Here is a 27,410-nt window from a genome sequence, read left to right as displayed (position 1 = left end):
TAGAAATAGGGGCCCTTCGCCGCCCAGTAACGACTTAAAAAAAAGCTTTCTAGTCCCAGCTAACAAGTTCTTAAAGAAATTCCTTCATGAAAACATAGCTCAAAGCCCAGAGTCCGGAGGTGAACCCACCACACTCAGGGTTCAGGGCAATGAGGCGACGCGGTGGAAAGCTGGACCCGCAGCCCCGGGGCCCACATGTGGCAGAGACTGTGCAGAGGCCACGACTGGGCAGCTGGTGTCTGGCGGGGGGGCAGTGGAGGGATGTGTCCGTGGAGGACGTCTTTAGGGACACCGTGCGGCAGAAGGATCAGAGACTGTTCTCACTTCAGAGAGCAGAAGGAGGACCAGATGGGAGAAGAGCTACGGGACCAGACCTGGGGGCAGCCATGGGAGTCGGTAGTGAGCCCCTCGTCACGCAAGTGACGAAGGAGCTGGAAAGATACTTAACGGACCTGTGTGCCGTGTACAGCGAACCATAGGTCCCTTCCGACTCCCGACAGCGTTTTTCAGGCCCTGGAATACCGTTCAGAGCCGATCTGGACAACTATTCCCAGAAAATGAGTGATACGGCTTCGGGAAAGAACGCGGTATTTAAGGCACCTCCCCGGCCTCTCTTCAGAGGACCCAGCTGGAGGCAGATGGGAGGGGGGCACTTCACGGGAGAAGCGCCCTCACCCTGAAAGCTTCGAGGGGCCGTGGTCCGTCTTACCTGCGTCAGTCAAATGCGCCCTATCATGTGCTCTCCGGGCCGGACACGTGGCCTGATGCGGACGCAGCCCCCACCCCCGGGTTATCAGGCGTAATAAGGGAACAATCGTACATTGTGGCTACTGTGAAGTCCCCCATTTGGATGTAAACAAGTTATTGGCCTCATGGAAAGTCTACTCATGCAGACGGGCAGAATGCACCATTAATACGCCGGGCACATGATCTTTAAGGGAGGCCTCACTGTCGTGTAGTCCCTGGACCCCAGCCGAGGTGGCTCTAATAAAATCAGGATTTACGCGGGGCAACCAAACGCCCAGATCAGGGAACTGGGGGGAACCTTGTTGCCGGGAGACCTGCGTTTCCGGGCACCTCAGACCCTCGCTCTGTGGCTCGTGGCTACGGCGCGGCAGAGACTCGGACAGGCGCTCGTCAGGCCGGGTATAAAGGTAAAAAACTTTATGAACTTTGTACTGTTTGAAAATATAAAATCCAATAATCAAGACAACGCTCCTTAGAAATGTGAGTTTGTTGTTTCTCATAAAAAATATAAAAATATTCCATGACTTTTGACAAAGTGCAACTTGTTCCTGCCATCTTTGGGCTCCCTTTCCACACTTACGGGTTTTACCTCCATTTCAAAGGAACAACTGAAAGGCATCAGTTCTGAATTTAGCACTATATTTATTAGAGTGTTTTTATCAACAAACTTTCACCAGAAAGTTCCGAGTGCGTGAACGCAGGGGGCTCACTGGCCTCACTGTCTGCAGAGTCGCCCTCTGGGCGGGACCCGGGCTGCGCGTCCCCCATTAGACGGTTAAACACAAAGTGTGGTTCATTCTGACCGGACTGTTCCAGATCCTGTGACAAGCACAGCCCTGTGTTCCTGTCTGTCTTGTCCGTCTGGCCCCCTGGACCCGAGCCCTGGTTCCTGGCCCCTCCACCGCCCTCCACGTGCCCGACGTCTCTGTTCCTAGCAAGCCCCCTTTGGCTGTTCTCAGGATCACAGTGCGCTTTTCGTGGGGACCCGGGGCTTCTGCAGACACAGGCCGACGGCCCCACCGTCGGGGGAACGTGCCCCACGCTCGGGAGACCGTGAGTGCGGGTCTTCTCTGGGGCCTGAATGTGCTGCACGGGGTGCAGGACAAAGCTCGTGGGCAGAGGATTCTGCGGTCCCGGCGGCCTCGCTCCGCCCTGCAGGCAGGGACAGTGATGGACGTGCGGGATGGTGCACATGAAGCCTTCGGGGGCCTGGTGTGCGCCCTTCTGCACGTGCACGAGGCTGCCGGCGGGGGCAACGCACTGGGGACACAGCCCGTCACCCGCCTGCTGGCCGGCATGTGGGCCAGGCGTCAGGTGTCTGTAGGCATCTGGACAAGTGCATGTCTGACTCAGAGAGAAGAAGTGACACACGGCGTGCTGCTCGAGAGGGGGCGGGAACGGGGCACCGCCGCCATCGCCCCCGGGGCCTCTGCTGTACGCGGCATGCACCGGCATCCCGAAGTTCCTCGCGGGGCCGTCGGAAAACTCGGAGCAGATGTGAGTCTCCTCGGAGGCGCTGCCGCTGCGGGACGCCAGGGGCTCTAACTCATAAAACTCATGCTCCATTTCGGATTTGGGGGCCCTGGGATCTAAATGATACGCATTCACGGTGTGTGTTTTGCTTTGTCCCTTGTCCCCGGGGCTCGTGGACACGGCGTGGGAGAAGGCGCCACACTGGAGTCTCCCAGGTAAAGGAATCTGACCGCAGGCGCCCTGGGGCCCGAGGCAGCGGCACAGGCACTGGAAGAAGAAGGTGGCGAAAGCCCAGCTGACACACATGATGAGCATCATGAAGGTGCCCAGCTGGGTGTATGCCAGAACCGTGGACGGCATCATCATGGCCCCGGCCACAAAGGTGGTCAGAGCGGCCATGGCCATCGCGGAGCCCATGCGACTCAGGGAGAAGATCACCTTCCCCTCCCGGTCGGCATCCGGGGCCAGGCGGTAAGCGACCCCGTAGTGGACGGCGAAGTCCACAGACAGACCGACCGCCACGGAGATGGTCACCGACTCCAGGACGTTCAGCTCCCAGCCCAGCAGGACGAGAGAGCCCACGGTGACAAATATGGTTCCCGTGATCGAGACGATGGCGAAGAGGCTGATGAAGACGTTCAAGGTGGTGAGCAGCATCACGCTGAACGCCACGGCCACGGAGAGCCCCATGGCGATGAGGGTGCCGTCCGAGAGGCTGTCCTGCAGGTCGTAGAACTCCAGGTTGCTGACAAACCAGCCGTTGCTGAGGCCCTCGGGGGCCGAGCTCAGCTCCCTGGAGATCCACGCGTCCACCTCCTTGTAAAACTGGTGCATCTTCTCGTAAGCCAGCGTGAACAGGTAGGTGCTCTGGAACTCGAGCACGACGGCCCTGATGGTGTCGTTGATGTCAAACCTCGGCCCCGGCGTCTTGCTGTCCAGGTGGTACCCCGTGCTCCGTTCCAGCTCCATGATGGCCCTCTTGATGCACAGCTCAAAGATCTCCTGCTTGTAGGGGAAACTCCAGCGCCTGCAGCAGAGGTACAGGGCCGGCTCGTCACAGTCCTGGTTTTCCATCCACTGCTTGAACGTCTCGATGAAGCAGCTCGTGAAATCCTGCTCATCCGTCTGGTGAAAGAAAGTCTGGTTTCTCAGCTTTTGACAGAAGTGCAAGATCCAGACCTGGGAGGCAGGGCTGGCGATGTTAAAGCTGCCATCCAGGGCCAGCTTCCCTTTGCTCTTGGGGTTCAGGGGGTCGCCGTTGTCCTCCGGGGACACGCCCCAGACCACCGTGATGGGCATGTGCAGCTCCTCCCCGCGGTGCACGCGCTCAAACATGAAGAGCTTCTTGTACTCGGCGTCGTAGCGCTCGAAGGGGTGCGAGGCCCGGAAGAGCTGGAACTCGTTCAGCTCCAGGGAGGGGAGCTTCATCTTGGGGTTCACGCACACGACGTAGGCCCCGCCCACGGTCAGGGCCAGGAACCAGAACAGCCAGACGTAGCGAAACTTGATGACCACGCACGGCAACACCTTCTCGAAGAAAACTCGCGAGGCTTCGGAGACGGCGAACAGCAGCCGGTGGCACTTCCGGCGAGCCGCCGCCCAACAGCTCTTGCTGACGTACTGCTGCTGCGGCTTTCGGAAGCCGCTGAAGAGGTTGAGGAGGTACCGCTCGTGCAGGACGACGACGGCCGGAAGCCACGTGACCATCAGCACGTAGTTCACCAGGACCGCCGTGCCCGCGTAGACGCCGAAGCAGCGGATGGCGGTGATGTTGCTCACGTAGTTGGCGTAGAAGGCGGCGGCCGTGGTGAAGCTGGTGACGAACATGGACAGCGCTGCGTGCTGCAGGGTGACGCCCACCGTCTCCGCCGTCCCCGCGTGGGGCTTGTCGCCCTTGGCGTGGCTCCAGACGTCACACAGGACGAACGCGTCGTCTGCGCCGATGCCGACCAGGATGACGAGCGCGGTGAGGTTCATGAACGGGAAGAACTCGAAGCTGAACACCACGCGGTAGAGGAAGTAGGAGACGATCAGGGAGCTGATGACGGCAAACACGGTCATGAGGGTGATGAACAGGGACCGCGTGTAGGCGCACATGACCAGCAGCACCAGCAGGACGGCGATGGCCGGGTACGCCGTGTCCGTCAGGAGGTGGTCCTGGAACAGGCTGTGCTTGAGGCCGAACTCGATGCCGGCCACGCTGGTGACGCCGTCGGAGCCGTTCCAGGCCACGAAGTTGTCCAGGTAGATGTCCATCATGCTCTCCCCTTTCTCGGTGGGGGAGAAGAGCATGCTGTACCTCAGCGCGGGCGCGGCGGGGTCGGCGGCCTTTGGGGCCACGAAGTCTTTGTCCACCAGGTAGTGCAGGATCTGGTACACGGCGTTGTACTTGGTGCACTTGCGCGGCACGCCCGTGCACTTGAGCTGGCCCTTCCTCCTGGCCGCCGCGTCCCAGCAGTCGGGCCCGAGCGAGCCGTTGTGGTAGTGCCTGGCGCAGGCCCGCAGCAGCTTCAGGGTGTGGGCGACGTCTCGCTCGACGATCTTCTGGCAGGACGACCGGTTGTTGAGGATGGCGACGTAGTTCCCCAGCGTCCAGCTGGGGCAGCAGGACGCGGCCGTGGTCCTCTGGCACAGGTCCCCGAAGTGCGGGTGGGCTCTGATCTGCAGAGAGAGACGCGGAGACCGGCGTTTAGAACCGCTTCCCTCCAAGGTCCGAGTTAAGGCGGCCTGGAGGGGCGGGGGCGTCGTGGGGGCTAGTTAACCTCCTCCTGGGACGAGGCGGACGCCCCCCAGGCCCGCGCTGCGGGCGGGGCGGGGGAGGGGGCAGCAAACTGCCCGGCGCACGGACACGCACGCGCGAAACCACCAGCGGGTTGGTTTGAAGGAGACAAAGTCAGCGCCTTTTTAGGACGCAGGCCTTCGGAGCCTCTTTACAAGGCAACAAGAAGGATGGGCCACGCGGCTTACGTATACACACCTGCGGGATTAATTCAGAGAACAGACAGCAGCTGTCCAACTGACAGAGGGACAAATTGGCGGCTCTGCCTAAAACTTCTGGTCGTCGGCATGAAACCTCTGGTGACAGGGAGCTACATCGCAGCCAGCTTGGCTGGAAGCCAAGACGGTATTCCCAGAAAACCTCAGCGAGCCCGGAAGTGACCCTGGTGACGTCAGGAGCAATGGTCCTCAGTTAAAATATCCCACATTTCCGAGTTTTTAAAAATCTGTGTGTACAGTTAATGAGACAAATAAGCAGGAGTTGATTTCTTCCACATCCTTAAAGGCTTATTCAAGTTGGATAAAACTCCTTTTGGGGTTTGGGGAAAGCACGACGGTTCTGGCTTTAGTGTGGACAGCGCCTCATTTAGAACATTGTCCCACCACCGCCCAAACCTGCAAATTACATGAGTGGCCCCCTCCCGAGAGCCACTTTAGGAAATATCCCCCTTCTCTTGGGCCTGCCAGAGACTTCTCTTCGGAAGGTGGCCCACTCATCTGGGTTTATCAAAGGCTGTTCCAGGGAGGAAACTCCAAAGTTCAAGGAGGGTGTGACTGTTTCTTCTACTGGGATTAAACGACTCCACCTTTACACTTAATCAGTCATATGCTGAAGTATCTTTGCAAAGGGAACGTGGGGACAGATCGCGTCTTTGGTACTTAGACTCATCCAAGAACCGGCTTCCCACGCCCCTGGCTGTCGAGACCCCTGAGCGGGACCAGTCCTGGCAGGCGGGTGTAGAGGAAACACTGCACGTGTATCCCAAGCATCAGAGCCAGGTGACCCACCGTGGGGATTCATTGTCTGCTTCTGTATACATTTGAAATTTTCCATAATTAAAAAATTTTAAAGACTACTCTATTGAAGGTGAAGAAAAATGAGCCCAAAGGGTTATGATTCAGGCATACTAAACTGGTTATTTTAACAAATGCTTAATTTTTAAGCTCATTTCCAGAAAGCCGTAATTATCTGACATTTTATAAACCGGTATGATTAGTATTTAATTCTTTGTAGGTAAAAACGTTCACATATGCTAACACAGGGGAAGCCCTGGGATCACGTCTCTCTGGTTTTCATGGCAGATAACCAGCTTTGCCCCACAGACAAGTATCACACCAGCCCCTGGAGTCGGCCTGGTGACTCAGGAGAAAGGTAACGTAGCCCCGACGTCTGAGTTTCAGATGGAGGAAAATGCATCCATTATGAAGCCCGCCGTCAGCTGAGAGGAACAGACGTGTAGTTGTTGAAATAACCACATGCCAGAGAGAAAGGAAATAGAGTTGCCAGCTAAAACCAGGCAAAAAATAACCTTCAATAACCTTTTCAAGTAACAGCACTGTTTGTGTGTGTGTGCCTGACCAGAGATTACAAAGTTAGACAACATAACTGCAGACTAAAGACAGTCGTATTTTGATGGCTGTTATCAAAAACACATGCCAGTGGGGCCCTTGGAGACCAGCCCTCAAATCCAAAGGTGGTGCTGGCTGATGTACAACCTTCCACAGTTTTCGAGGACCCTGACAGGGTTAGAAAGGACAGAGGAAAGATGTTGTGATTGATACTCTTTACTCCAAGTTGGATGCCAGCACCTTGAATCTAAAGGGTTGGAGCCCAAGAGAATGTTTAGGCTTTCGGGGAGTAAGGCCCTATGTTCCCCTCCATCTGTCCATCCACCTGTATGTCCATCCATCTACTCATCCACCCACCCACCCATCTGTCCACCCATCTACCTACCCACCCCACCCATTTGTCCATCCACCCACCTATCTACCCACCCGCCCATCCATCTGTCCATGCACTCACCACCCCATCCATCCACCCATCTACCTACCCACCCATCCATCCGTCCATCCACTAAGCCACCCGTCCATCCACCCGTCCACTCAAAATAAAAACAATACTTATTGAGAACCTACACATGAAGAGTAAGGTACAGCGATCCTTGCCCTTGAGTTACGCACAGTGAGGCAGAGAAATAAAAAGCTCAAGTCGCTATAATTCAACAGGGGAAGCAGCAGGGATGTGTAAGGGTCTGTGTGAACCTGCAGAGGGGGCACCCACGTCTGAAGGGCTTGGTTGTTCATGACGGGGATGGCGAGACCCACAGGCGTTCGTCATGCTATGGGGCTTAAAGAGATCACAAGCAGGCGATCTTCACGTAGAAAGCAGGTTTTCAGAAAGAGATTCGCAGGAATGATTTCAAAATCTTTTAAGTTCTCAAACTGGGAACTTTCAGTGAAAGTAATTTCTTGTAATTTAAGAGCAGGTGGCCTTTCTGTTCTCGTCAGTCACAGACAGGATGTTTTAGGGAGTCATTTTGCTTCCATGGCTATAACAGGTCTGCGCACACACCCATTTCCAGAGAGGAGCAGAGGTGAGGCTGACTTAGAATGGGAGGAAGCAACAGAAGAGAGAAAAAGAAGACACTGGCAGAGTTTTCAATGGTGCCTTAACTTGTAAAGCTATTGGCTAAGCCGGAGACACTTTAAGAGGCTGAGAGAAGAATGACGATCAGTACGGGGTCTTATCCACTCTTCTCCCACGTGACACCCCTCTTGTACTAAAAGCTCAAGGGACCCAGGGAGACGAGGCACAGCAGGGCCCCGCTGTCCTCTGTAACACAAGTACCACACATTTCTGGAGTCCACTAAGCTGCAGGGGGGCTCATGTGTCCACAAAACTTACCCGGTAAACAGGGTGTCAGGCACTAAATTTCACAACTCTTTGACAAGCTGGTTGCTTGAGTGCTAAGTTCCATGATGGGCAAAGACTAAGAATCAGGGTAAAGGGTTTCCAGCAGAGTCAGAACCCGGCAAACACTCCGCTGGGTCTAATGGCTGTCCGCCAGCGCGTCCCTTGGGATGTCAAGGCAGAAAAAGGTAATGAAGATCCGGGGAGTCTGCTGAGCAAACCAGCATTGTGTCAGGCGGTACACGGCAGCATCAGAAACAGGAGCTACTCGCTTTGGAAACCAAGGCCCATCGGAATCCTGAGCACCAGGGGCATATAACTTCAAGGGAATCTGGGGTTTGAGCTCAGTGCGCTGCAAACACAAGCAGGTGACAAGGGACACGTGTGGCCTCGCTGAGCCTTCACCCCAATTACCAGCCATTTTCCGGTCATCGCACCCGCCGTTAAGCCCTCTTGCTCAGTACCCCTTGGTGTGGGTCCCATCCAGCTTGATGGCTGCTTGAGCACAAGGGCGGGGGTGGGGGTGAGGGGAGGAGGAGGGAGAGGCCGACAAGCGGCGTGTGCACAGTTTGCGTGAATCACGACCAGGACAAATAACGCTCTGCAAAGGGTCTCGACCCGGGAGACCCGGAAAGGGTACGGTAGTCACCTGCAGACTGAGCTGCTAGGCGACAGTTATTACGTCGGGTGTCAGGGAATGCACGATCTCTGCGAGGAAGGTTTACCGTTCTGTACTCACTGCAGAGGCTGTGTGTGCCACTGTTAAAAACAGCATTTAACAAGGAAAATTACAACCTGCTCTAGGAGGTAGGAATTCTGGGGCCTCGACCCCCTATTTATTCATTTGTCATTGTGATCTGTAACTGGCTTGACCATTCCTGCAGACGCACGTCTTGGGCCTGCTCCTCGGATTTTCAGAAGACTAGATGCTTGCCACATTCTCGCAGGAATTGCAAACTCGAACTCACGGCCATCCGGTCCTGATAACCAGAGTATGCTGGGAAACAGACAAGAGGGCACACCGCTCCTTCAACAGTCTAAATGTTGCACATGCATCAGGCCAAACCACTGGGAAGCCACGTATTTAGATTTTATTGCTTTAATCCCCTGCAGAAATTGCTTTTGCCGGAACATTCTCCCGCTGCCAGCCTGAGGCATGGTTTAGAAATCCGCTCCAATTGAATACTGTGCGTCCCGTAAGCATGGTGGTACTTAAGGACTCTGACGGACGCCATACTTCTTCTACGGAGGCCACGGGGATGGTGCTCCCCGTATTAGTACGAGGGGAAGGGGACCGTCTTCTAAAACACATTTGCTGCCCTATTTACCTGACTTTTGTCACCAATTGCGAGTTCTGTTTTGCTCTGGGTGCCAGGGAGGGAGGAGGGAGGAGTGCGGCTCACGGCCGTGCCACCGCGTACTGATCGCACCGTTCCTGTCCCTTCAGTTCTGTTACATTAGCCTTTTTGTGAGCTGCCTAGTCCTGCTGGCGTTTATCGTCTGAGAGAGTCTGACGCACACCCACACGTACACGAAATAGCGTCCACTCCCGTGGTGCCACAGCACTGCGTACGGGCCTTGGGCCTCTGGGTCCGTTCAGAGCCCATCAGTGCTCACAGGATCGGCTGTTGCTCTTGTAAAAAAAAACGTACTTTCTAGGCCACGAGGGCTCTGTGAGGATCGTTTCGGTGGGAGAGGGCGTGCGTGATAACACAAGACAAAACAGAAGAGGGGTGGTTGTCTTCTGCAGCATGATGCATGGCGGGAAACAGAGACTAACGTCAGGCTGGGCTCAGATCCCACACCTGCCGCTGACCACCTGCACGGACTTTCCCCATCCACAAGACAGGCCAATAGTAGGATTTAATTCACGACATTATCACGAGGACTTAAGGAAACAGTCCAGTGTCTGGAACACGTCCTGACAAATCCAACAAAACCCAACAAACACCAGCTATGAATCAGCTGCGTGAATTCAGTCTCTTCAGAGTCTTTGGGGAGGGAGAGTTAAAAGGTCAACAGCAAAGGTGGGAAAGGAAGGACCGGAAGCCGTGGAGTCGCGGCACTGCTCTCCCGTGAGCGTGGTTACCACACAGCCATGTGTGAACAGGAGCCACGGGCGCCACGGTGGCAGGGCTGCTGGGGGTGGGGGGGGCGATGTCTCGCACATGCTAAACAGGGCTGTGCGCGTTTACTCCTTGAGAGTTAACTTTCCATACGAGACGGGCTGTGACTCGTCCACAGTTTCCGAATAATGAACTGAGAGCTGTAGAAGAGAAGAAAATAAGGCAAACAAAAACTGACCGCTGATTAAGACACTTCGGTTTGTAGGTGGCCAGTGACTTTGGTCTGTTGGAGCCGGGCAGACAGAAGATGGCCCTCACAGAAAACCCTGGTGGCCCGACCAGCAGGAGATGCACAGTCTTTCAGGATGAGGAGGAGAGTCATGGGGCCCAGAGGTGACCTGGGCGAGCCACTCAGTTCGCAGAAGGTACGTGAGTCAGCATGGTGGGCGCTGGCCCTGTGGCCCCCAAGAGCCCTGTCTGCTTCCCTGAGAAGCCCCGTGGCCAGGGTGCTGGGGCGTCAGGCTCGCTCTTAGGAGACACGTGATCAGGTTTCCAGCAAAGCAGGGACTTCGGGCTAAGTTAAGAGTTACGCTAGGAGACCGGTGAGCGCCTTCCCTGCTGCTGGGACGGGTGCACGAGTGGCCCCGAAGGCAGTCTCGACTCGGAGAATCTGCCTCTGAGCACACAGAGCTGACAGCCCTTCCAGAGCCCGGAGGCCGACCCCACGTTTTCTGGGGCTGACATCTTTCGGCTCCAGAGACCAAGAGCAGAGGGCTTCTTGTGTTGTATCCTCTGTCCTCAAGGGGTTTAGAGTTCAGGGCACCCTGGCCTGGAGCGCTCGCCATCTACACACCCACATGCCTCGATGTCCCCTTCCCTAGCCTGTGCCCTGAATCTGCCCCAAAGACCCGCTGGTTGACTGCCTGGTTAGGCCGCGGACAGCCGCCTCAGTAGGCAACAACAGAAGTGGCTTAGGAAAGACACAGCACGACCACAGAAAGGAAACATGCTGTGAAATTAAGACAAAAGACTGGACAGAGAACAGGGGTAGGAAAGAAAGAGTTCTTTATTGAAGAACATGGGGGCGCAGAGGCACCTGCATCCGAGGAGGTAAGAGTGTGGGGCGCCGGCCTCTGGCGGGTGGTCCCTGGGACTCAGGCACCAGGAACACTTATGTTCCAGCGGTTACCACGTCAGCAGGGAAAGGACTTTCAAAAATCTAATCTTATTTGCTGCAAATGAATTTCAGTTTTGCTTTACATACCCTTGCATTGTCTATATTGCACATGGATTTAATCGCAGGTAAACTCCACAGGGTCTCCCCTCCAGCTGCCGTAAACACCACTCTGGAGTACCGGTCGCCTGGTGACATGAAAAAAGAAAAGAAAAAGGTTATAACTGCCCATCAGACTCCGCTTTCAGGAATAGCTCGAACGGGAAAACACAAGTCAGTAACAGCAGGGGATCCTTTCCCCATTTTCCCGGAGAAAAATGTAAAAAAAGAAAGCAAACAATGTTATAATATTATTTTGGTTCAAAGCCTTTGTCTACTCACTACATCTTAAAAATCGTAGGAGTCATAGAACAAACCTATTTCTGATCAGACTATGATTCGGACGAGCAATCTGTAAGAACTCTCCGCACGAAATTAATTGCACGCCTCCCTCTTAATTTCAAAACAAGTCACCACAATAGCGTACAAATCCCTGGAAGGCTGTGCTGAACATCAAGCGTGGGTGTTCTCCGTGGCTTCGAACCAGGGACGACAGAAGCCAGGCGATCAACTTAAGAGTGCTTAAAACAGTCAATCGGGTACCACGGGCTGCCCAGGATCGCCGACATATGCTGCGTTCCAGCTGGGTCCGCAGTCTCCCTGCTACACCAGAGCTGAGAATGAACACTGGGAACATCTCACTAACACAGAGTGTGTTTCTGAATAGTCCGGCTGCGGGACAGACTGGACGGAGCACGGCCCTGGCGGCAGACCTGGTGTGACCAGGTCCCAGCTCTCCGGATGAGCAGCTTCTCTGAGCCTGGGCTCCTGATCTGGAAGCACGTCTCTCCCAGTTGCAAGAATTAAAGGAAAAACAGCACTAGGTAAGGGCTGTTCCTGCCTCCTCAGTCATTAGAACTTCATTCAGTAAAACAGAGTGGATTCACTACATTATCTGAAATGTGTAACCGTGCTGAAAAAGAAAACCAATCTGCAAATTTGTAAATAAAGCTTTACTACGTGAGCTTTTATTCATGATTATGAAGTTTTCTTTAGTAAACTCTTCATCAGATGGCCATTATCTTATGTTGATTGGTTTTGAAGAGCAAAATGAGCCCCTGGAAACAAACACCTCCTCCAGGGAGCCGGCCGGCTTTCCTCCAGGTGGGGCCGTACCGGGGGCACAAGTGTAGTGTGTGGGCTGCTGACAAAGAGGGGCCACATCTCGTGAGTCTGCTGATGTCTGTCCTGGTTAGTCAGAAACACATAGCACCACCTGACCTAGAGGAACCAGCCAGGACAGTCGACTGACCAGACTTCGGCTTTTCTAACAAGACGCAGAAAACAACACACGAGTTCCTCCCTGGGACCAGGACAGAAGCCTCCCTGGTCTCCTTCTTTCCATCTCTCGGTTACTGTGCTGTGAAACAGCTTCCAAAGTACAGACCCTCAGGCTGGACAAGATCAGCGAGGTCCTCTAGTTCTCTAACGAGACAGGAAAATACACGCTTTAGGGGGAGTGTCAACAGGGAAAAAAAAGCCGAATTCGGAAGGGGTTTGGGGTCCGTGTTCACTGAAGGAGAAAGCGGAGCTCTGTGCTCACGCCCGCTCTCCAGGGCTGACCGGGCTGCTCCAGGCAGGCCCCTCGCTCGCGGGGAGAAGCTGTTAGTGAATCTGCTGCCCGCGTTCGAACACCTGGCGGTTCTACATGAACGTGTGGGTTCCTGACCTCAGGGAAGCTCTCATGTTTCTTCCAGGCCACGGTCTGTGCAGCCAAGTGGCTACGACCCGGACACGTCCCGCAGCCTGCCGCGCGCACGTTATGGGTCAGCCCCGTGGGACGGTATTCCGCGCATCCTTCTATCTCTAGTGCCTAACAAGGCGCAGAGAAGCTGCCGATAGACGCTTTCTCATGACGTAGAGCATTTCAGGGCTCAATCCAAAGATATGTACTTATTACTTGACTGAAAGTATTTTTTCAATAATATAAGAAATTTAAGAGGACTTGAAATTTGGGGCAACCAGGTCAAGAATTTTACTAGATGTTTTATCTTCCGTAAAACGGAATGGAATTATGCAATAATCTCTCATTGATTTTTACTGTAGGTGAATACGTTCAGGTTAGTGGTTGGCCGGCCCAGAGCAGGAAAACGGCTTCAGCTCCCCCACATCCTCCTCCCCGACTCGGTCTAACCACACTCGTCTCGAACACCGGGAGGCCCGAGGGGCTGTTCACCTGCGAGGCCACTCACTCGGAACGTCGCAGAAAAAGCTGTCCCTGTGGAAGTCCCAGTCGACCTCTCTTTTCTCTCGTTCATAGTGATCATCGGACCACCTGTCGTCCCGGTGGCTGAAAAGGAAGGACAACGTGAGAGGCAGGGACGTGCTGGTGACCGTGCGGGGAAGGCGGTCGACCACGCTGGCACAACGCCGTGTGACGGCCAATGGAGGACTTGCGGTAATAAGAATGTGCAGGGGCGCCTGGGGGGCTCAGTCGGTTAGGCGGCCGACTTCGGCTCAGGTCGTGATCTTATGGTTTGTGGGTTCGAGCCCCGTGTCGGGATCTGTGCTGACAGCTCAGAGCCTGGAGCTGCTTCAGATTCTGTGTCTCCCTCGCTCTCTGCCCCTCCCCCACTCGTGCTCTGTCTCTCCCTGTCTCAAAAATGAATAAATGTTAAAAAAAAAAAAAGAATTTATAAATAAAGGACTATTTCGAGGCCAGTAAGTGTACTGGTAACGGTGTATCCTGAGTCACAGCCTACGTAGCACTTGAAATTTAGCATTAATGTAAGCAAGCAACATTCACTTCCTCACTCCTGTAAAAGAAAAAACCCAAACCCTCACTTTCCACTCGAATGCAACAACATCTTAAAAGACAGTGAGAATGCCAACAAACCCAGTGGCAAAGATTTTGAGCCACACGTTTGCATCTAATCATTTTGCTCAGATACTGCTTAAAAGTGGAATTCGTTAAGCAATGTTCTGTGTAAAAGTTAACGAATAATTACCTCTTGGCTTGTTCATCTGCATACTTAAAAGGGTAGTTTGCTAATGTCGCTTTGTATCCCGTGTTTTTCACCATGTTATTCCACGTGACCAGTCTCTGGCCTATCGTAGTCCCTCTTGGTTCAAAGCCCTGAGACAAAATATCACAAACTCTCATTAGTGTACGTCACGTAGGCTCGGTGTAGTTCTAGGAGCGGGAGAGCCACGTCCACAGACGTGCAGGCCCTCCCCAGGCCCTCCCCACCGCTGCCCCGTGGCCGATGGCACCGAAAGGGTGGCCCGACATGACGGCAGCCACTGCTCGCCACGACGAGGCAGTGGGGTCGGTTCTCTGCTGCGTTCGCTGTCTCGGCAACAAGGCAAACTCGTATCTGAAGGTTCTCTTTCCAGTTCATACCTAAGCATCCAGCAAACACTTTGATGTTATGAAAACTTACAGTCGCATCAGATTATGTCATGCACGTTAGTGTTTTACAGGAACGTTTACTTAAAAACAGACCCTGCTCTCTCTTAGTAATACTGAAGTTCCTCTAACTCCTTCCAGGTGGAAAGAAGAGACATTCAGTCCTAACGACTTCACAAAAATACTTTTATAGAATGCAGATTCTCCATTTTATTGACTTTTGGCTTAAATGTGGGAGCCAAGAAGCAAAATTTCCAGATTTGTAATGGTGAGTGGGTTCCTTGACCTTTTAAGAGCCTGAAACCACGATGGCACAAGTTTACTCTTCAGAAGGAGAGCTGCACCCCTACCGACAGCTCGAGAAGGTTTTAAAACGGGTCGTAATTACATAATGTAACATGCATTAAAATACTGAATTTTCCGAGGTCATTTTGGGCGAAAGAAGTTCAAGTGGCCGTTTTCCTTACCAGCAGTGGGTCGGAGAAGTCGGGCAGCTCGGGCACTAAAACCCCGACCAGGGCACAGACGACGATGAATGCGGTACACATGCCCAGGACCACGACGGGCCAGTCGGCGATCAGGGACGCATAACTGTGGAGCAGAGAGGACACAGGAGGCCGCTTAGGAGCGGCAAGAGGGCTCCCTGCCGAAGACAGCGTCTGTGAAATCCTCCTGGTTCAGACCTGGTCCGGGAGTGTGTCAGGGACAGATGCAGTGGGAGAAGACACACGGCACTTCAGACGCCCATCTGCTCCTCGGAGACCAGCTACGGTCCACACGCCTGAGTGGAAGGAGGTGTGGCGGGGCAGAGGACCCAGCCCCCATCTCCAGACCCGTTTCTCTCCATCCTGTGCTCTGTCAGCTCTTAGAAAAGAGTTCAGCCCACAAACAGGCTCACGTACCCATGTCTCAAGAATAACCAAGCCAGGGGCGCCTGGGGGGCTCAGTCGGTTGAGCGTCCGACTTCGGCTCAGGTCACGATCTCATGGTCTGTGGGTTCGAGCCCCGCGTCGGGCTCTGTGCCGACAGCTCGGAGCCCAGAGCCTGGAGCCTGCTTCGGATTCCATGTCTCCCTCTCTCTCTGCCCCTCCCCTGCTCATGCTCTGAGTCTCTTTGTCTCTCAAAAAGAAACGTTAAAAAAATAATAACCAACCCCAAACCTCCCCACACACCTGCTGCTGTCCTTCCAGCGAAAACTATAATGAATGTGTCAGACTGAGCCCCACGAGGGCGAGATGTGCATTTTCTTCACTCAGTTAGTGTAGCATCAGTGCCCTCTCTTCACCGTGTAGCCGTGGCAGCCTGGCCTCCGTCTCCCCTCCTGTCACCAAACTGCCACCAGAGCCATGTCCTCCAGGTGCCCCTCCCTTCCGTAGGACCCTGGGCCTCCCCGTCCTGACATCTGCAGATCTCATGTGAACTCTGTGCTCAACAGAAGTTGACTGAATGGAATTTTCTAAAATTCAAGACGTATCTTGCCAACTTGAGGTTGAACTTGAGGTTGGCAAGAGACAAAAAAGAAGCATTTCACTTATGGACAGTTACCCTCAAATCCTCAACAATGTTAGCTCCCTTGGCCGTGCCGATGGCTATTTCTGGCTCCTTACTCAGGTATTTGTGGGTTATTTCCTCAAAACCAGGCCAGTGGTTTCACGAAGCTGGCGGCTGCAAACGTCACTCTGAAGGAAGACGCCGTTGGCTCATGTTCACATTCCCATCACTCGACCCCATGGGTCTGGCCTTCTGGGGGACTGACTTCAAATTACATTTTAACAAGGAAATCAAAATACAACATAATTACGCTTCAAGGGAGCACCGCCCCGGGCGATTCTCAGCCCTGCGGTCCTCAAGGTCACCCCTCAAGGTCACCACCTCCTTACAAGGAGCACTAGTTGTTCTCAGGCTCTACCTGTAGCGCCTCACTTAAGTCTTCAGCTTTATGAGACGCAGTGAGGCACGAGCAACTTACACAACTGTCCAGAGTCACGACACCAGCCCAGCTACAAAGTACGTCAGCCCGGGGTGTGTTGCAGCACAGTGACCGTGGTCAGTGACGCTGTGTGCGCAACTGGGAGCCGCTGTCAGAGCAGATCCTAAGAGACCTCATCACAAGAAAAGAAAGTCCTGTAAGTCCATGTGGTGGCGGATACCAGCCGGACCGACTATTGTCATCACCTCACAGTATCTACAAATACTGGGTCATTACGTTGTGCACCTGATGCTAATTTAATGTCATGTGTCACTTATAGTTCACAAAAAGGTCACAAATGGGAGCCCGGAGTCTGGTTTGAGTCGGGCCTCCTAACCACCGTGGTGTCACCTCTCGCTGAACACAAGGGAATAAGTCTCCTTGGCAGAGTAGAATGTGGCTCCCCCAAATTCACATTTTAAATTAAATTCCCAAGTCACACGAACAGTTAATTTCATGATGCAAAACCACACAGGTCCACAGGCCTCTGATTCTGAACGCTGTTCTCGAGCCTCCAAATTCTGGATTTAAAAACTCACTAAAGTAAAATTAATGCGAGGTACCACGGAACGGGCTTGTGAACATAATTCTGGATGTGATGAAACCACCGAGTCACAGACGCGGACTGCGGCTGTCCAAGCGCGAACGCCGTTTTGAGAATACCCCCGGTGCCGAGGACCCGGACGTTTATCTCCAGCTCCACCAAATGCAAACTTAGATCTCCGGAACTGGGTCCTGTGTCAACAGCACATTTGAGACTTTCTGTTCACGGATTCAGACTTAAAAAGGGTCCTTTACGTTTAGACCTTGAAAATACCAGCCCTGGGAAGTGGGAAGAGCCCAGACTTGACGTTAAGTGGCTCATTCTTCTCTCAAATCACCAGCAGTTGTTCGCTGCCACCTACAAACACGCCGTCGACGCAGGTGGTGGGCACCCCAAGTGCTTGGCGTCCACGCTGCGGGCTAATTTACCCGTAGGCTGACTCTTTGTTTTGCGTTCTTGAAAAACCTGCACACACAGGCACCGCGGTCTTAAAACCCTCCTCAGCAACGGTTTCCCTTCCCCGGGACAACATCTGGTTCAGACCCCTCCCTGTGAGAACATCTGGCTCGGACCCTTGCCCGTGACCACGTCTGGACTCTTCCCGTGAGAACGTGGGGTCTGGACCCTTCCCGGTGGCGACGTCTGGTTCGGATCCCGCAGCACCGTCCCACACCAGGTATCGCGCTGACTGCGCGCGGACGCCACACGGCACCCGTGACTCCCACCTGCGCCCTCCCGGCGTCCCGGAGCGCTCCCCGCCGACACGGCACACGCTTCACGTGCCCACCCTGCCCAGGGACCACTGCTCATGTGCCGCGAGCTCCGTGGGGAGAAGACCCGACTCTTCTGGGGAAATTACACCCCGACGAGCGTTTCTCCTCTACCCCACGTTGGTGTCAGGGTCTGTGCTGGAGTCCGAGGGGCTGTGGACACCACGCGGGAAACAGAAGCTTCACGTACAGTCGGAAGCCCAGACGGTGGTTGTAATGTTAAGATAAAAGCCTAACAAAGCAGGATAATTTCAGCAGGAAAGGAAATTAAATATGGCCCAGAAGTGTCACTGCTACATTCTCCACTAACTGCAGTCCTGGTGAGTCTGGGTTCAAGGTCTATGTTCTAACTACAAGAACAAAGCACCCGCACGTCACGTTTCTGAAGCACGTCACGCGTGCTCAGGAGAAGACCCGTCAAAGGAACCCTGGTGCCACTACAGCGCGTCCTCCTGCGTAGCACAGGATAGCGTCTCACATCTGCCCGGATTCTGGGGCTCTGCATATGACACCCGTGTCTGTCCCCTGCCCAGCAGGCCCCGCGTGAGGCCCCAGCGATGCCCGGGCGCCGTGCGCAAGAGCTCACGGCACCTTCCCAGGAGGGCTGAGAGTCAGAGGGCACGCGCCCCTGCTACAGGACGGGAGGGGGACGCCGCAGGGCAGGGCCACCCACACGTGTCCGTGGCTGAACTGTGCCCTGGACAGACAGGCCTCCCTGCAGTCTTCACAAGCGACCCTCACCACACTCCCAGACGTCAGACGTCAGCCACTGTGTTAGTGGGCTTCTCCGGGGAAGAGCAGGTATTTCCCATCGGTCCAAACAAATGAGCAAAAGCCTCACAGGGTAACTTATGCTGGTGACACCGTGGGGCCCGTCCTCCCACAACAGGGCCTCCACAGGGCACTTTCCTCTCTCAGCTCACAAAGATGCCTTCCTCTGCCTGCCCCTCCCCCCCCCCCCCCCCCCCCCCCCCCCCCCCCCCCCCCGCCGGCTCTCTGGGAACAGTCTCTCCTTTCTCCCCTTACCCTGAGCAGAGAACATGAGCGCCCCGGACACAGGCCTCCCCCCGACGGAACACCCAACCCTGAGTCCCTCAGCCTGGCTTTGTTCCCGTGACTCTTCTGAACCTGCCGAAACTGCGAACTAGTCTGGGTCCTTGGTCTCCCTGAACTGAGCAGTTACCCTTTCTTCCGGAAAATCTCTTTCTCCTTGGTTTCTCCCCTTCCAGTTCCCTTAGTAACTGCTCCGTATCCCTCTTGTCCTTGGGGTTAGGATCAAAACGTTATTAATCATAATTTTTCCCACGGCATCAGCTATTAGTTTAGTGGGAAGAAAGACAGAAGCTTGAGAAACTTCCCCAAAGCAAAGAGGACACAGAACTCTTTCTTTGTTGGGAAGAAATAAATTCAGTGCACAGGTAGCATCACAGACCAAGGGCATGGGCATCTGGGAATACACACGGCAGACACGAATCTCACCCTTAAGGAACTTGGAACCTGATACCGAAAATCAGACAACTTGACAAATACAAAACCAGGTAGAGAAACACGTGTTTTTAGAGGGATACAGATGAACGTTTTGTGAATTCAGCAGAGATGACTTCCAGCTACAGTGGGGAAGGGAATCAGGAAAGGCTTTTCTGAAAAAGTTGTATTTGTATGCGTATATGCTGAAAAGAAGAAATTAGGACTTTTCAAAATACCAATCTAGTAACAGGAAAAATATGTATGAATCTTTTCAAAATGCAAAAATCCTTAGAAAGGGCTTTCTTATTTGTGGAAAACTGGAAATTCATTCTCCTGACCTGTCATATTTACTTGTATAACTTCTTTCCTTTATCTTCTGCCACAATTCTGTCTGCAAAAGGGAATAAACAAAAAGTGTATACACATACAATGGAATATCACTCGGCCTTAGAAAGGAGGGAAATTCTGACACCTGTTAGCACCGGACAAACCTGGAGGGCAGCACGTTGAGTGAGGTCAGCCAGTCTCGGCAGGACGAACACTGTGTGATTCCACTCACAGGAGGGGTCGGCTGGCCCGGTTCACAGAGATGGAGACTAGAGCACTGGGGGAGGGCAGATGGGGAGCCACTGTTTCTGACTTGCAGGACGGAAGCAGCTCTGGACGTGGCGGTGGCCACGGTTGCGCAATAACGTGGACTTTAACGCAACGAAGCCGTGCACTTAAACGTGGTTAAAATGGTAGATTTTATGCCGTGTATATTTTACCACAATTTCAAAAAATAAATAATTTTTAGATGGAAAGGGAATTTCCTAATTAAAATTTATGTAGTAATTGCGCTTGAAAGAGAGGATCAGGCCCCCTGACCAGGCTTCGGTTATCAGGGCCTCGGTTCCTCTCGCGGGTGCACTGCAGAGATCACTTGGTTTCCCACGATGCACCAGTCTGCCGCGTGGGACCACCACAGCAAGCACGCCACTGAGGAGACAAGGCTTTGGCTTTTTTGCAGAAACAACGTTCCACCTAAAATTTTGCTTTTCTACTGAAAAGACAAACCTTCAAAGTTTCCACCTCAAATACCACCTCCATTTGAATACGGTGACATTTTTAGCAGCAAACACAGACAACCCGCCTGAAATCAAGCGCCACAAGCCCCGGTCAGGGCAGAACAGTCTTTCTCCAAGACAAGGAAGACCACGAAGGAATGAGAGGCACCTCGGCCAATATAAACGATTCACCACGAACGGAATCTAAACCTTGAGATCGACACCAGTTCTGGAGAGGGAGGATCGCTCCGGCAGCCAGCTCAGGGGAAATTTACTTTTCCTTCAGAAAAATATGAATGAGGGAGGCCGAAGCAGTGTGAAGAAAACACTGCAGGGAAGGGCATGCAATCACTTTACTACTTAATAAGATGATCAGATTACTTTACCTTTTTGGTAACTTGAAAGGTCTGCATGGTCTGAAAAAAAGCAAAGGAAAACCAATCAGAAACGTGGCATCGTAACAAAGGTGTGCTCGCGGCATCTCGTCCGTGCGGGCTGCTGGGGGGTGGCGGAGGTGGGGCGAGGGGAGGGCGACCCAGTGGCTGCCGGGGTCATGGCGCCTGTGCCCAGGGGTCCGAGCCTGCGCCCACACTGCCGCCCGGCTCTTCCAGGCCCCGGCACCTTCTCGTACCAGCAGCCCTCTACTCCCCCAAGACAGGAGCGGCTCCTCCGTCCGTCAGTTTCCTTGCATCCGCTTAGCACCTGTCGGCTCCTCCCTCTCAGCCTCTGCCACCCACTCCCTGCCCCGAGACGCCTGGACCAGGCGTCTGGAGAGCCCCAAACTGGACGTGGTCTCAACCCCCGCGCACTCTATTCCTCCCACGCTAACTTTTTCCATGGTAAGCGCTCAGTCAACATTCGGTGAGCCAACAAAATTCACCAGTGCTGTCGCACTCCCGCGCACAGCGGTTCTCACGGTGGGGGCTCCCGAGACCCTCCCCGGGCCCGAGGGGAGGCCCTGTTCCGACTGGATGAGGGCACACGGCCGGGTCTCTTGACTTCGCGTGTCTCACCAAACAGCCCAGCGCAGCGCACAGACTGCAGAGGCAGACGTGAGAGTCCCGTGTCTTCAGTTAGAAGACACCAGACAGATTTACTCGCCTCATTAAATTGTTCTTTGGTTCGGAAACTAGAATGATTTTTCATAACAAATGTTGTGTTAACATGTAAAGAGCTTATTACTGGTATTTTTAAATGAGTTAACAATTGGGGCGCCTGGGTGGCTCAGTCGGTTGAGCGTCCGACTTCGGCTCAGGTCATGATCTCACGGTCCGTGAGTTCGAGCCCCGCGTCGGTCTCTGTGCTGACAGCTCAGAGCCTGGAGCCTGTTTCAGATTCTGTGTCTCCCTCTCTCTCTGACCCTCCTCTGTCCATGCTGTCTCTCCCTGCCTCAAAAATAAAATAAACGTTAAAAAAAAAATAAAAAAGAGTTAACAATTAATATTTTATTATTTTAATGTTTATTTATTGAGCGAGTGGGGGGCAGGGCAGAGAGAGAGGGAGAGGGAGAGAGAGAGAGAGAGAGGGAGAGAGAGAGAGAACCCCAAGCAGGCTCCAAGCTGTCAGCGCAGAGCCCGAGACGTGGGGCTCGAACCCACAAACTGTGAGCTCATGATCTGAGCCAAAATCAAGAGTTGGATCCTTAACCAACTGAGCCCCCAGGTGCCCCATCGATTAACATTTTAAAAGTTTTAATTCCAGTGTGGTCGTATCGGATATAACCTGAATAAATAAAAGCTCTTTGGGACCCTGGATGATTTCTGAAAGCATAAAGGGGTCATGACATCAGGACGTTCGATACCCGACACGCTAACTTAAGGTACGTACCTGTCTGTTGGATAAATGAGTGAATTTCCTGGCTGGGCACCCTCTCCTAGACCAAAATCTTGTGTGAGCTTCCTGTGCTTTGAGGAAACACAAACTCTGTCTCCCACCCTCTGGGCTCCTCCGGTCTGGGGGCTCTGGCTTGTACGCACACACGTAAATTCTGATGATTTCCCCTCAAATCTTCCACAATTGTTTCTCTCATGCCCAGGTATTACATGCCCAAAATTACAAAAGGTAAATTTTGTAATAATTTACCTTTATCTGATCTTTTCCCATTTGCATTTCACAAAAACAAGCCTTTCTTTTTAGAACCTATATGTAAATGGATTCTTTAAAAATTGAATTAGAGGACACAAGGACAAAGACAGGCACAGCTCGGGTTTGGTGGGCGCGCTCGTCAGCCGCGAGGCACAGAGGCGCGTGGATGCTGTGGAGCGTGGCCTCGGACCCCCTGCACACACGGCCGGGGGCCAGGAGCCACGCCGCTGAGCTGGTTACTACTCGGGGCACCCGGGGGGCTCAATCAGTTAGGTGTCTGACTCCTGAACTCAGCTCAGGTCTCCATGTCGGGGTTGCATTGGGCCCCATGCTGGGCATGAAGCCTGCTTTAAAAAAAGTAAAATGGTTACTACCTAAGGAGGAATGAAGAACATTTAATTTTGGGGGTAAATCTACCCCAAACCCAAAATACTATATATTCAATATAATTATATATATTTTTTCTTTAAAAAAATTTTTTTTTAACGTTTATTTATTTTTGAGACAGAGAGAGACAGAGCATGAACGGGGGAGGGTCAGAAAGAGAGGGAGACACAGAATCCGAAACAGGCTCCAGGCCCTGAGCTGTCAGCACAGAGCCCGACGTGGGGCTCGAACCCTCGGACAGTGAGATCATGACCTGAGCCCAAGTCAGATCCCTAACCAACTGGGCCACCGAGACGCCCCCATATATATATATATTTCAATGTAAGTTTTATTGAGATATAATCCCCAAACCATACATATGATCCATTTAAAGTGTACAAGTCAGGATTTCTCGTGCCTCCACAGACCGTCTTTAAAGAACGTGCTGCCTGAACACCAGCGATGAAGCTACTCATGACTCATGAGCTTGGAGAGAAAACCTACAGACATTGCGGGAGAGCAAGGTGCCAAACAAAGGAGCAAATCACATAACTTGTACTCAAAACCTTAACGTTTCACCCCGTTTTTAGGTCCTACACTGTCAAAACCACCTCCTGAATTTCCATGAGAACCAAGTAGACTTTGTGTCTTTAGGTCTGAAGTGACCTCGGAGCCACAACCTGGAGCAGCTGGGAAGACATGGTATTTTCTTAGCTACGTTGTGGGTTGTAACAAACGTAAATCTTCTCTTTCCTCCTACCCACCCCACTGACTTTTTTTTAAACAGATAAATTCATGGGTCTATGACTAGTTTATTCCTCAGGGGCTGAAACAACCAGACTCATCACTGTCTTTCTGCTTGCATAAAGACTTCATTTTATGTTAAATTTGGGAGAATAAGTGGAGATTGTCACATCTGTTGAAAAAGGAAACTTGGGGTTACTACCAAGTAACCTCCAGGGAAGCCACAAAATCCCTCTGAACCTTCTACCTTAGGGGACACGACAGTCAGATGTCAGAAACGCCCGAAATACACCTACAGGTGGAGCTGCACTGTGGTCGCGGAAGCGCCCGTGACACTTCATCCACCGGGGGCGATCTTAACCCCCCTGGCGACATCTTTCCGATTTGCTGCTTTTAATCTCCAATAGAGCCTGCAGGACGATTTTTCACCTAAACTCGGCCTTGGGTTGATAAATGACAACTGCTAAAAACAAATCTAGTCTCTTTTACAGAGTGAAAGTCTTTTTCCAGAGTTCATTCACCGGTTAATACTACGTGGTCAAACGCACGCCCCAAACCAAACATAGTACCTCTGCCTGTTCTTTGGTTAGGTTTTCAGCCTTTTTCAACTGAGTAAAACCCCAAGGCAGGTGGCATTTGCTCGGTGACACGGTCACAAGGATGCACTGGGGGCTGGGCACAATTCCCAGAGGGCTAGCTGGGGTCCCTCCCTCTCCCGCGGGAGAAAGTGTTTCTGCACACAAGTGGGGGACAGTGACATTGCTACGGGACGAGGCTCCCATCTGCTTAAGAAGCACTTACAACTAGGGTCGGGTACCGGTGACGAGCCGTAAGCCGTCCCCGCACCTGACCCCTGAGAACAGGCGCAGCCGCGAGAGCCTGGGCTCCAGGATCCCGTGGCCAGCGAACCGTGCTGTGTGCACAGCCCTCGGTCAAGGGCACAACGTTCCCACAAGGGAGGCCAACGGGTGCAGAGCATGGTGATCACCATAATGGGGTTGAGGCGGAGAGGCAAGGGAAGTTTTTAAAAAAGGGAACAGAAAAAAAAGTATGAGAGAAAAGTTAACAAGAAACAGAAGAAAATGTGGAGAGGCTACACATGGTGTTTCCTTGTTTCCCTCACCTTTTAGCTCTCTTAGTAATGTCTGAGGAGAGAGTGGGAGGCCGTAGGGAGGGGGAAACGAGCAGGAACCGTGAACGGTAGAACCTGCAGTGTGCACGTGATGCTGTGGTCACACGAGCGGAGCCGCCGTCGTCACCACTCGTCACTGTGACAGCACCGCTGGCCGTGCTCCCCGTGCTGTGACTGTCCTCCCCGGACCCCCTCTCCCTGCACCCCTCCCCTCCAGCAACCACGTGTGTTCTCCGGGTCGATGGATCGGTTTCTGCCCTGTTTCTGCCTTTGTTTGTTGTGTTTTAGAGTCCACAAAACCATACGGTATTTGTCTTTCTCTGATTTATTTCACTGAGCATTATACCCTCTGGTCCATCCACGTTGTTGTAAATGGCAGGCTCTCACCCTTATTATGGCCGAGTGATATTCTAGTGTGCACGTGCACGTTTCTACATACCACATCTTTCTTCAAATTATTTTTTTTTAAACTGCAGTATTTTCTTTATTTAAATAATCTCCACGCCCAATGTGGGGCCTGAATACACGACCCCGAGATCAAGAGTCGCATGTTTGGGGCACCCAGCGAGGCTCGGTTGGAAGAACATGTGACTTCTGATCTCGGGGTTGTGACTTCAAGCCCCACGTTCAGTGTAGAGACTACTTAAAAATTAAAAAAATCTTTAAAAAAAAAAAAAAGGCACGTGCTCTACTGACTGAGCCAGCCAGGTGCCCCATTACCACTTCTTCATCCACTCGTCTGTCAGCGGTCACTCGGGCTGCTTCCAGACCCTGGCTACTGTAGATGACGCTGCCATAAACACAGGGGTCCACACATCCCTTCAAATTAGTGTTTTCATTTGCTTTGGGTAAATACCCAGTAGTGTGATTACTACTAGGGTAGTTCTATTTTTAACTTTTTGAGGAACCTCCATACTGTTTTCCACAGTGGCCGCACCAGTCTGCATTCCCACCAACCCTGCACGAGGGTTCCTTTCTCCCTGCATCCTTGCCAACACCTGTGGTTTCTTGTGTTATTTCTGGCCATCCTGACAGGTGTGAGGTGGTATCTCATGGCGGTTTTGATCTGTATTTCCCTGATGATGAGCGAGATTGAGCATCTTTTCGTGTGTCTGTTGGCCCTCTGGATGTTCTTCATGTATTTTGGACACGAACCCTTTATCAGAGGCCACATTTGTGAGTATCTTCTCCCATTCAGTAAGTTGCCTTGTCATTCTCTTGACAGTTTCCTTCACTGTGCAAATGCTTTTTTATGGGGAGGGGCAGCAAAAAAAAAAAAAAAAAAAAAAGGCTTGTTATTTTGGTGTAATCCTAATAGTTTATTTTTGCTTTTGTATCCCTTGCCTCGGGGGACGTATCTAGAAAAGTGTTGCTAAGGCAGATGTCAGAGAGTTTCCTGCTCATGTGTTCTTTCGGGATGTTTATGGTTTCAAGTCTCACTTTTAGGTCTTTAATTCATTTTGAGTCTATTTTTGCATACGGTGTAAGACAGTGGTTTCATTCTCATGTCGCTGTCCAGTTTTCCCAACATGATTTGTCGAAGAGACTCTTTCCCGTTGTATACTCTCGCCTCCTCTGTTGGAAATAGACCCTACAAGCCTGGGTTTATTTCTGGGCTTTCCATTCTGTTCCACTCCTTTTTTTTTTTTTTTTTTTAACTGAGGTAAAACTGACATAATATTATGTTAATTTCAGGAGCGCAACCTAATGATTCCATATTTGTATACATGAAAAATGACCACCAGAAATCTGGTTAACATTTATATAGCTTTGCACATTTCTGAACAATTAAAACCCTTGAAGGAAATATACTTTCTGTTTCATGACAATAACCAAATGTCAATAAGAAAGTGCCCTTTAAAGTAGCACATTTTGTCTCAATAGTCCCACTGGATTGTGCCTTTTTGTAAAAGGGCAGTGTGCAAATAACACCTTTTCAGTTCAGCGCTGAACTTTCATGGACCAGAGCTGACGTGTAAGGTCTGTGCCCCGGGGTAACACCCACAGCTGCCTGGGTGATGGATCTCCTGAAGGCTCAGTGGACGTGACCAAGTGCACTTCCGTCCCACGCACCCTGGGACTACACACAAGTACAAAATACACCAGGCGGGCGGCGAAAGGGCCGGCGGAGGAGGACTAACATTACAGAGCATCTAACAAACAGCAAGCACTTTGTAAATGTTAAAGAGGATATGTAGCATATTTTTCCCTTTTTTTAAAAAAATATCATTCTCATATTGGCTAACATACAGTGTGCTCTTGGTTTTGGGGTAGATTCCCATGGTTCATTGTTTCCATACAACACCCAGTGTTCACCCCAACAGGTGCCCTCCTCAATGCCCATTACCCACTTTCCCCTCCGCCACCCCCCATCCACCCTCAGTTTGTTCTCAGTATTTAAGAGTCTCTTGTGGTTTGCCTCCCTCCCTCTCTGTTTGTAACTATTTTTTCCCCTTCCCCTCCCCCATGGTCTACTGTTAATCAAGTTCCACATGAGTGAAATCATATGATTATCTGTCCTTCTCTGCCTTATTTCACTCAGCATAATACCCTCCAGTTCTATCCACGTTGCTGCAAATGGCAGGATTTCATTCTTCCTCGTTGCCAAGTAGTATTCCATTGTATATATAAACCACATCTTCTTTATCCATTTGTCAGGTGATGGACATTTAGGCTCTTTCCATAGTTTG

The 27,410-nt window shown here is 52.3% G+C and overlaps 1 protein-coding gene and 1 long non-coding RNA gene across 16 annotated transcripts in view; one reads left to right on the top strand and one right to left on the bottom strand.

The window, feature by feature from the left end:
• Nucleotides 1-1,369: 1,369 nt before the first annotated feature.
• Nucleotides 1,370-27,410, bottom strand: part of DISP1 (dispatched RND transporter family member 1) — a 185,183-nt gene continuing 159,142 nt past the window's right edge. For 13 of the 15 annotated variants that reach the window (XM_042926364.1, XM_042926365.1, XM_042926367.1 and 10 more), the window contains 6 exons: nt 20,780-20,809; nt 15,065-15,188; nt 14,197-14,324; nt 13,441-13,538; nt 11,240-11,337; nt 1,370-4,881 (listed from right to left, as the gene is read on the bottom strand). In XM_042926364.1, coding sequence (XP_042782298.1) covers nt 1,393-4,881; nt 11,240-11,337; nt 13,441-13,538; nt 14,197-14,324; nt 15,065-15,188; nt 20,780-20,809 — 3,967 coding nt within the window. In that variant the 3' untranslated portion in view covers nt 1,370-1,392. Of the gene's footprint in view, nt 4,882-11,239; nt 11,338-13,424; nt 13,539-14,196; nt 14,325-15,064; nt 15,189-20,779; nt 20,810-27,410 lie in introns of those variants that run through there. The other 2 variants (XM_042926357.1, XM_042926369.1) reach the window with 2 other exon arrangements.
• LOC122212442 lies at nt 4,378-24,108 on the top strand. The gene is made up of 6 exons (XR_006199141.1): nt 4,378-4,464; nt 10,241-10,400; nt 13,509-13,646; nt 23,271-23,368; nt 23,499-23,546; nt 23,841-24,108. It is a non-coding gene; the product is annotated as an uncharacterized LOC122212442 (long non-coding RNA).

Source organism: Panthera leo, chromosome F3 (assembly GCF_018350215.1).
Source record: "Panthera leo isolate Ple1 chromosome F3, P.leo_Ple1_pat1.1, whole genome shotgun sequence".
NCBI lineage: Eukaryota > Metazoa > Chordata > Mammalia > Carnivora > Felidae > Panthera > Panthera leo.
Note: the sequence above shows the minus strand (reverse complement) of the source record. Positions and strands in the feature narration are given on the sequence as shown.